This window comes from Lithobates pipiens, unplaced genomic scaffold (assembly GCF_037356315.1).
Source record: "Lithobates pipiens isolate NorthernLeopardFrog02 unplaced genomic scaffold, aLitPip1_a1.2 Scaffold_27, whole genome shotgun sequence".
Taxonomy (NCBI): Eukaryota; Metazoa; Chordata; class Amphibia; order Anura; family Ranidae; genus Lithobates; species Lithobates pipiens.
In genome coordinates this window covers 6,654,792-6,664,791 of record NW_027507788.1, presented here as the reverse complement: position 1 = coordinate 6,664,791, position 10,000 = coordinate 6,654,792, and the positions used below count along the sequence as shown (strand labels likewise).

At 48.2% G+C, this 10,000-nt stretch overlaps 1 protein-coding gene across 1 annotated transcript in view; it reads left to right on the top strand.

The window, feature by feature from the left end:
• ARHGEF10L (Rho guanine nucleotide exchange factor 10 like) overlaps window positions 1–10,000 on the top strand; it is a gene marked incomplete at its 5' end in the record, with an annotated part of 86,224 nt that overhangs the window by 28,042 nt on the left and 48,182 nt on the right. Inside the window, 4 exon segments of the mRNA XM_077456356.1 lie at window positions 1–99; window positions 2,776–2,885; window positions 7,107–7,184; window positions 7,764–7,943. The exon segment at window positions 1–99 is cut by the window's left edge and continues 10 nt beyond it. Of these exon segments, the coding sequence (XP_077312482.1) occupies window positions 1–99; window positions 2,776–2,885; window positions 7,107–7,184; window positions 7,764–7,943 (467 nt within the window).

Genomic DNA, 10,000 nt, shown 5'->3' with positions numbered 1-10,000 from the left:
TCATGAAAGCCGCTCGTAGCGGTACCAAAGACGGCCTGGAGAAGACGCGGATCGCAGTCATGCGCAAAGTAACTTTTTTACATCGCAAAGAAACAACAGGTGAGACAACAGACTGGTCTGAATCCTCCTAATTTTGGTATTGGAGTATTTAAAAACTAACATTCCCCCCCCCCCCCCCCCCCCGGGGTTCAGCCTCATTTATGGAATTTGACCCCAGGACTAAGTGCGTTATCTTACAGTCATCGGATCCAAGCATGGACTGTAAAATTACAACAGGATGTTTAAAAATGAGCTCTCGTGGCATAGGTAACAGCTTTGAGAAATAACACAGATTTAGAAGTGAGGGTTCAACAATCCCAGGATGTGGAAATAAAACAGTTGCTTCTATATTCTAGTTCAATCTGTTAGCAATTGGTTACATTTTAGTCTGTTGGAAGCAAAACGTGACTCTGCCCAAAAAGAAGTTCATGTACTTTTTTTGAGTGACAAGCTTCAAGCGCCACTTTTCTCAGGTGCGAAGGGGCACTATTAAAGCTTCACCTGCACTGCAAGGGTTAACTGCTTGTTTCGGTCTAGAGGGACTAGGTAAAGCAATTTTACTAACTTGGTCCTCTGCTACCTCAGGCTCCTGCATACTGCTAGGCCGGTTCCTGCAGCCTCCCCTATGCTTGAGCAGATTAAGCTCCTCTGATTTTATCAAGACTGATTCAGGGACCATAGCCCTGCAATAGACCTGGGGACACAGAGGGACAGTCCAAAGCAGAGCATGGGGGAGCACCATCTGCTGGGGTAGCCAAGGATCAGGTAAGTAAAACTGCTTTTACCATCCCCTAGACCAGCCTTTCTCAACCTTTTCAACACAGAGGAACCCTTGAAATAGTTCTCCGGTATAGGGGAACCCCTGCTAAAAATGATAAATCTATAACTCATGATATAATAGTGTGATGGTCAGTGGGAAGAATTACCTCCTTACAGGTAGCTAAGAAGATCAATGGTGTCGGTGGGAACTTATCTGAGAGGCAAAAATTGCCCAACCCAGTGCTGAAGGAACCCCCAGCAACCTTTGGAGGAACCCTGGTTGAGAATCACTGCCCTAGACTAAACAAGCATTTAATCTTTGAAGTACGGCCACAGCTCCACTTCATGGGAGGACTTTTGCTTTTCCTGGATCTGAGCTTTAAATATAATGGAAATCCTAATGTCAAGCTTTGAATGGCTTCTGGGGACGCTTCAAATGGCGTGTTGGAGGGCTTCTGGGGACACTTCAAATGGCGTGTTGAAGGGCTTCTGGGGACGATTCAAATGGCGTGTTGAAGGGCTTCTGGGGACGATTCAAATGGCGTGTTGGAGGGCTTCTGGGGACACTTCAAATGGCGCGTTGGAGGGCTTCTGGGGACACTTCAAATGGCGTGTTGGAGGGCTTCTGGGGACACTTCAAATGGCGTGTTGGAGGGCTTCTGGGGACGCTTGAAATGGCGCGTTGGAGGGCTTCTGGTGAAGCTTGAAATGGCGTGTTGGAGGGCTTCTGGTGAAGCTTGAAATGGCGTGTTGGAGGGCTTCTGGTGAAGCTTGAAATGGCTTGTTGGAGGGCTTCTGGTGAAGCTTGAAATGGCGCGTTGGAGGGCTTCTGGTGAAGCTTGAAATGGCGCGTTGGAGGGCTTCTGGTGAAGCTTGAAATGGCGCGTTGGAGGGCTTCTGGTGAAGCTTGAAATGGCGCGTTGGAGGGCTTCTGGTGAAGCTTGAAATGGCGCGTTGGAGGGCTTCTGGTGAAGCTTGAAATGGCGCGTTGGAGGGCTTCTGGTGAAGCTTCAAATGGCGCGTTGGAGGGCTTCTGGTGAAGCTTTAAATAGCTCAGGTGTGAACAGGGCCAAGATGGTGCCAATGTGTCTTTCCCAGCTAATGGAGTTTCAGTCTGTATACATTGGAACTTTCAGCTGTCACTATTTGCAGTAAATACTATTGGAACCCATCGCACTTCGATGAACTTTTATGATATGTTTACATGGTATCGATTTGTGGATGCGCTTTAAATTTTTTTTTTTTTTAATGTGTACTAATAAAGCGGTGACTCGTTTTATCCTTCGAAGCTGGCAAGCATATGGATGACGTTGTTTCTGCTAAATGATACATTGTATGTGATGGCCTCATTCAAAGTATCGACAGCTAAAAGTAACATTGTATTCAGGATGTGGCTTCATTTGTGACTTGCTGTTCGCACTCTAGGAATATATTTGTTTCTTTTTCTTTAAATTACTCAAAGAAGTTTGATAAGTATGTATATCTTCTGGAAAGGATATTAGGAATAAGAAGGGGTCATGGCACCATTACCCTTCTACAGTCTCAGAGTTTTTGGGGTAATGGGGGGTGTATGGAGGGATTCCTCTTATCTGTAGGAGGCAGTGCAGTCAGCACAGTGTTCAGTGTGAATAGGGAAGTGACCCACGAGTGAAAGAATCGGAGTCAGCACACACAGCCTCCTCCTTTTTCCTCTCAAACACAACCATCGAAAACCTCCGTGCTGGTCACACCCAGCCTGGCACAGAGTGCCCTATGCACCCGTCTTCAACATGTCCCTGAGGTTTGTGCTGCGCCGCCAAACCCGGTGTTCTGCAGTTTGGCTCCGGAGGCGATGCTCCAGGAATTCGGTGACGGAGAGACGCAGCATCACAGTGGAGAGCATCTCTTCCGGTAACTGGTCCTCTTTTCCCGGTGGGGGGGGGGGGGGGATGAAGAACATCCTCGAGGCATTTTTCTCATGGTTTTTCTGTCTTTTAGGGGACTCAGAAGAGGAGGAGATGGGGTTCCTAGAAGTCAGCGGGCTGGACCTTGAGCTGAACCCCCCATCCGAGCTCGGGCCCATGCCGGAGGGGCTCAGTGCCCAGCAGGTGCGTACCAAAACTCAAACCATTCCCTAACCTTCAACCTGTGCTGGCCAAAAATGTGTGCTTTGAATGGATCAGGGTAGGGCGAGGACCTTTTTATGTAGGAGGAAGCCTTGAAGGTCCAGGTTTTTTAATGCTGGCTGTGTCCTTATTGGGCAGATTTCCCTTCACTTCTTGTGAGCTCCCCAGTGGAGACACAAACTGCGATAAAGGCTTGACCAGGGTCTAATTATTCTACACTCTCCCCAGCCAATCGGTGAGGTTCTGGATATCAAAGATGTCCTTTCCAGCTGGCCTTCCCCCCACATCGGGGCACTGTGACCAGAATTCCAAACAGAGGTGTATATACAGGGCCATCTGCAGGTCTGTGTGGTCATTGCTATATGTTTGTGCCGGTGTCAGTACAACCCCAGATTGAAGATTTTTACTTTAAACACACCTCCATGCATCTCCAGCTGAGACCCTCCGGTGCATCTCCAGCTGAGGCCCCCTCCGGTGCATCTCCAGCTGAGGCCCCCTCCGGTGCGTCTCCAGCTGAGACCCCCTCCGGTGCGTCTCCAGCTGAGACCCCCTCCGGTGCTTCTCCAGCTGAGACCCCCTCCGGTGCTTCTCCAGCTGAGACCCCCTCCGGTGCTTCTCCAGCTGAGAGACCCCCCTCCGGTGCTTCTCCAGCTGAGAGACCCCCCTCCGGTGCATCTCCAGCTGAGACCCCCTCCGGTGCATCTCCAGCTGAGACCCCCTCCGGTGCATCTCCAGCTGAGAGACCCCCCTCCGGTGCATCTCCAGCTGAGAGACCCCCCTCCGGTGCATCTCCAGCTGAGAGACCCCCCTCCGGTGCATCTCCAGCTGAGAGACCCCCCTCCGGTGCATCTCCAGCTGAGAGACCCCCCTCCGGTGCATCTCCAGCTGAGAGACCCCCTCCGGTGCATCTCCAGCTGAGACCCCCTCCGGTGCATCTCCAGCTGAGTCCCCCTCCGGTGCGTCTCCAGCTGAGACCCCCTCCGGTGCTTCTCCAGCTGAGACCCCCTCCGGTGCATCTCCAGCTGAGACCCCCTCCGGTGCATCTCCAGCTGAGACCCCCTCCGGTGCATCTCCAGCTGAGAGACCCCCCTCCGGTGCATCTCCAGCTGAGAGACCCCCCTCCGGTGCATCTCCAGCTGAGAGACCCCCCTCCGGTGCATCTCCAGCTGAGAGACCCCCCTCCGGTGCATCTCCAGCTGAGAGACCCCCCTCCGGTGCATCTCCAGCTGAGAGACCCCCCTCCGGTGCATCTCCAGCTGAGAGACCCCCTCCGGTGCATCTCCAGCTGAGACCCCCTCCGGTGCATCTCCAGCTGAGTCCCCCTCCGGTGCGTCTCCAGCTGAGACCCCCTCCGGTGCATCTCCAGCTGAGTCCCCCTCCGGTGCGTCTCCAGCTGAGACCCCCTCCGGTGCATCTCCAGCTGAGTCCCCCTCCGGTGCGTCTCCAGCTGAGACCCCCTCCGGTGCATCTCCAGCTGAGTCCCCCTCCGGTGCGTCTCCAGCTGAGACCCCCTCCGGTGCATCTCCAGCTGAGACCCCCTCCGGTGCATCTCCAGCTGAGTCCCCCTCCGGTGCGTCTCCAGCTGAGACCTTTTTGTTTTTTAGTGTTAAAAATCAAAAAGAAAAATCCAAAGCCAAAAATCATGATTAATCAAAGACTAGAAGAATAATTGGATTTGAATGGATTAGACCCTCCCTCAGGTCTTCATTATGGTCTTCACCTTCTCTATTTGTTCCGATGACCAGTGTCACCAATGAGGGGAAATCCAAAATTGTACAGTTGTCACCAGCAGGGCCGGGGAAAGGGGGATCCCCTCCTTTTCTCATTGCCTGCGCTAATAACAGGCAATGAGACATTGCCCGATCTCTGCAGCCGCACATTGGCCAATGTCTCAATGCCTGTGATTTAGCGCAGCGCTGCACGACTTCCTGGCGGGCTCTGCACGTGTTCCATGCGAACACGCCTGAGCTCATCCCTACTGAAGAACTTCAAGTGAAGTCTTCTCTGGCCGAGCTCTAGAGATTTTATTGAAGTGTATCCAAATGTTTTCCTTACTTTTAGGGCTCGTTTACAACTTTACCACACATTAGAGCACCTTCCACTTCAACATGCTTTTGTGATGGTTTTTGAAACTTCTGTGATGTTTCAATGAAGCTAGCCCTATGTGTGTTGATTTTTGTATTTGTTTTAAAGGGGGTTCAGTAGAACTCCTGCTTAATAGTACCCCCACTCTGCTGATCCCAAGCTCATTAGTACCCCTTGTTCAGCAGATCCCCAGCTCATTAGTACCCCTTGTTCAGCAGATCCCCAGCTCATTAGTACCCCTTGTTCAGCAGATCCCCAGCTCATTAGTACCCCTTGTTCAGCAGATCCCCAGCTCATTAGTACCCCTTGTTCAGCAGATCCCCAGCTCATTAGTACCCCTTGTTCAGCAGATCTCCAGATCATTAGTACCCCTTGTTCAGCAGATCTCCAGATCATTAGTACCCCTTGTTCAGCAGATCTCCAGATCATTAGTACCCCTTGTTCAGCAGATCCCCAGCTCATTAGTACCCCTTGTTCAGCAGATCCCCAGCTCATTAGTACCCCTTGTTCAGCAGATCCCCAGCTCATTAGTACCCCTTGTTCAGCAGATCCCCAGCTCATTAGTACCCCTTGTTCAGCAGATCCCCAGCTCATTAGTACCCCTTGTTCAGCAGATCCCCAGCTCATTAGTACCCCTTGTTCAGCAGATCTCCAGATCATTAGTACCCCTTGTTCAGCAGATCTCCAGATCATTAGTACCCCTTGTTCAGCAGATCTCCAGATCATTAGTACCCCTTGTTCAGCAGATCTCCAGATCATTAGTACCCCTTGTTCAGCAGATCTCCAGCTCATTAGTACCCCTTGTTCAGCAGATCTCCAGCTCATTAGTACCCCTTGTTCAGCAGATCTCCAGCTCATTAGTAGCCCTTGTTCGGCAGATCCCCAGCTCATTAGTACCCCTTGTTCAGCAGATCTCCAGATCATTAGTACCCCTTGTTCAGCAGATCCCCAGCTCATTAGTACCCCTTGTTCAGCAGATCTCCAGATCATTAGTACCCCTTGTTCAGCAGATCTCCAGATCATTAGTACCCCTTGTTCAGCAGATCTCCAGATCATTAGTACCCCTTGTTCAGCAGATCTCCAGCTCATTAGTACCCCTTGTTCAGCAGATCTCCAGCTCATTAGTACCCCTTGTTCAGCAGATCTCCAGCTCATTAGTACCCCTTGTTCAGCAGATCTCCAGCTCATTAGTACCCCTTGTTCAGCAGATCCCCAGCTCATTAGTACCCCTTGTTCAGCAGATCTCCAGCTCATTAGTAGCCCTTGTTCGGCAGATCCCCAGCTCATTAACCACTTCAGGACCAAACTTCTTTCTGAGATTTGGTGTTTACAAGTTAAAAACATATTTTTTTTTTTTCCTAGAGAATTACTTAGAACCCCCAAACATTAAATATATATATTTTTTTCTAACACCCTAGAGAAAATATAAATATATATTTTTTTATATATATATATATATATATATATATATATATATTGTGAAAGATAATGTTACACTGAGCAAATTGATACCCAATGTGTCACGCTTCAAAATTGCGCCCGCTCGTGGAATGGCAACAAACTTTGACCCTTAAAAATCTCCATAGGCGACGTTGAAAAAAATTCTACAGGTTGCATAATTTGAATTACAGAGGAGGTCTAGGGCTAGAATTATTGCTCTCGCTCTACCGATCGGCGATACCTCACATGTGTGGTTTGAAATACCATTTTCATATGCGGGCGCTGCTCACATATGCGTTCGATTCTGCACACGAGCTCGGTGGGACAGGGCTCGTTTTTTTTTTTTTTTTTTTTTTTTTTTTTTACATTGTTCTTTAAAAAAATAAATTGTCGCTTTTTATTCCTATTGCAAGGAATGTAAAAACCCCTTGTTATAAAAAAAAAAGCATGACGGGACCTCCTAAATATGAGATCTGGGGGTCAAAAAGACCTCACATCTCATATTTACACTAAAATGCAATTAAAACACACCAAAATACAAGGCGCACTGAACCCTCGGCAGCCAATCAGCATTGACCTTTCCCTGAGTAGAGCAGATTCTCGGGGGTTGCTGCACTTTGGGGTACGTTGTCGCTATTTTGTAACCCCTTTCTTAAAATTTTTGTTCTTGTCTTGCAGGTCCTGCGGCGTCACATTCTGACCTCCATCGTGCAGAGCGAGCGCAGCTACGTGGAGTCTTTACTGCGCGTCCTGCAGGTAGGTGTCACCTGCGATGTCCTCACTTTTATTAGCCGCTCCGCAAGGTTAGAGCCTCAGTCTGGTTTTATTGGGGTGTCCCCGTTGGGAAGATTTACCACCATATCTTGTGTGGTCATCAGAACAGGAAGTGAGCAAAATTCCCCCTAATGGGGACACAGAGGGCAAGCAAGTCCTGGCTGAGAATCTAACCTAAATGGGGTCCTCACTTTTATCAACTATTCACAAGGTAAGAACCTTAGTTTGTATTGATTGGGGTGTCCTCATTGGGAAGATTTAACACCATATTCTTCGTGGTCACCAGAACATGAAGTGAGCAAAATCTCCCTAAGGGGGACACAGAGGGCAAGCAAGTCCAGGCTGCAGATCTAACCTAAAGGGAGTCCTCAGTTTTGTTGGGGTGTCCCCATTCAGAAGATTTGCCAAGATATCCTGCATGGCCACCAGAACAGCAAGTGAGCAAATCCTGACTGAGGATCTAACCTAAAGGGGGGGGGGGGGGGGTCAGCAATAGGTCACAGTACAGGGTGGCGTTTCTCCGGTCCCACCACCATTCTCATATCCTGTCGCCTCTTCCAGGACTACCGGAACCCCTTAATGGAGATGGAGCCCAAACTGCTGAGCGCCCGCAAGTGCCAGGTGGTCTTCTCACGGGTCAAGGAGATCCTGCACTGTCATTCGGTCTTTCAGATCGCCTTGGCCTCACGCGTGCCGGAGTGGGACGCCACGGAGAAGATCGGGGATCTGTTCGTGGCTTCGGTAAGAACTGTGCCAAATATTGCCATCCAATTTATTTATTTATTTTTCCCCCCCTATACGTCTTTCAGGACAGCCGACTTTGAGAGACCCCGGCTTCTCCCCTCCACAGGAAACCCCACCTTTAGCGCCTCCTGCCCCACTGGACCCTCAATTTCGGTGTTTCCTCCGGCGGGGAGACATTTCTGGGAACCGGTAGATGCGGAAAAGGGTGCCTCAGCTGGACTTTTAAAGGGGCAGGACAAATATTTAGTAGGCAATATCTTACTTTTAAAACAAATAATTTTTATTTTACTACAAGTAAAAATCAAAGGGGTAGTGGTTATATGGGCAAACAGAAGCCCAAATGGTAGAAGGGATATGAATGAAATGTGTGGATACAAAAAGCAAAAACAGGATGCAAAATGCAATAAACACAAAGAGCACAATACAGGTTGAATATTCCTATTCCGACGCGTTTCGAGTGTTTCAAACTCTTCCTCAGGGAAATGGATCAGCAAACGTATAATAGCAATCTACAAAAAAAAGAGATGACATAAGATGCGTGGCTAATACAAAGGTTGTAGTCACTGAAGTATTCTAACATTGAGTAAAAGCTAGGGTTGTACTGACCCTGTATGAGAAGCTCGATACGTCATAAATGCATCCATAATTATATATATAGTTAAAAACAATGATGGACCTCAGGAGAACAGGAAGGGGGGGAGGGGGGGGGGGTTGCGTGCTGCCTTGTGTCTCCTCGCATCCGACGAAGGAACCAGGAGGTGGAGAGAGACTGATCCTTGAAAAATTGCTCCCGACCCTGGATGGGAGGCTCATCCCCATTTCCTCACTCAAGGTCGTGAGCCTCCCATCCAGGGCGGGAGCAATTTTTCAAGGATCAGTCTCTCTCCACCTCCTGGTTCCTTTTATTTATTTTTGTCTGTCTTTTTTTTTAATTTTTTAATTTTTTTTTTCTTTTTTCCTCCTTATTTTCCTCTTTATCCACTTTCAGCCCCGGACCATTTTGCTGGTCAAAGACCAGACCACTTTTTGTGATTCGGCGCTGCGTCGCTTTAACTGACAATTGCGCGGTTGTGCGACGTGGCTCCCAAACAAAATTGACGTCCTTTTTTTTTTTTTTTTTTCCACACAAATTGAGCTTTCTTTTGGTGGTATTTGATCACCCCTGCGGTTTTTATTTTTTGCGCTATAAACAAAAATAGAGCGACAATTTTGAAAAAAAAAAACACATTATTTTTTACTTTTTGTTATAATGAATATCCCCCAAAAATATATAAAAAAAACTTTTTTTTTTCCCTCAGTTTAGGCCGATACGTATTCTTCTACATATTTTTGGTAAAAAAAAAATCGCAATAAGCGATTTATTGATTTGCGCAAAAGTTATAGCGTTTACAAAGTAGGGATAGTTTTATGGCATTTTTATTAATGATTTTTTATATTTTTATTTTTTTACTAGTAATGGGGGGGAAATCAGCAATTTTTTTTTTTTTATTTTATTTTATTTTTTTATTTTTTTTATTGTGACTGCGACATTGTGGCGGACCCATCGGACATTTTTGACACATTTTTTGGACCATTGTCATTTATACAGCAATCAGTGCTATATAAATGCAGTGATTCCTGTGTAAATGACACTGGCAGTGAAGGGGTTAACCAGTGGGTGGCAGTGTAGGGGTTAAGTGTTCCTAGGGGTGTGTTACTAACTGTGGGGGGGGGCTGGGCTTTCATTTAGTGAATGCTTATCTCTGCTCCAATCACATGGAGCAGAGATCAGCGTTACTAGTTGCTAGGCAGAATGGAGAAATGCTGTTTACAATGGCATTTCTCCATTCAGCCGCCCTGTGAGACGATCGCGGGTATGCCCGCGGCGATCGAGTCCGTGGGACCCGCGACCGGACTCACAGGGGTCCTGACCGGCGCGCTCACGATGGCAGGGCGGCATTAAAGATTGGACGTACCTGTACGCCAATATGCCTGCCCGTGACATTCTGCCGACGTACAAAGGCGTGCGCTGGTCGGGAACCGGTTAAACACATTGTATATAGCCGGTTGCTAAG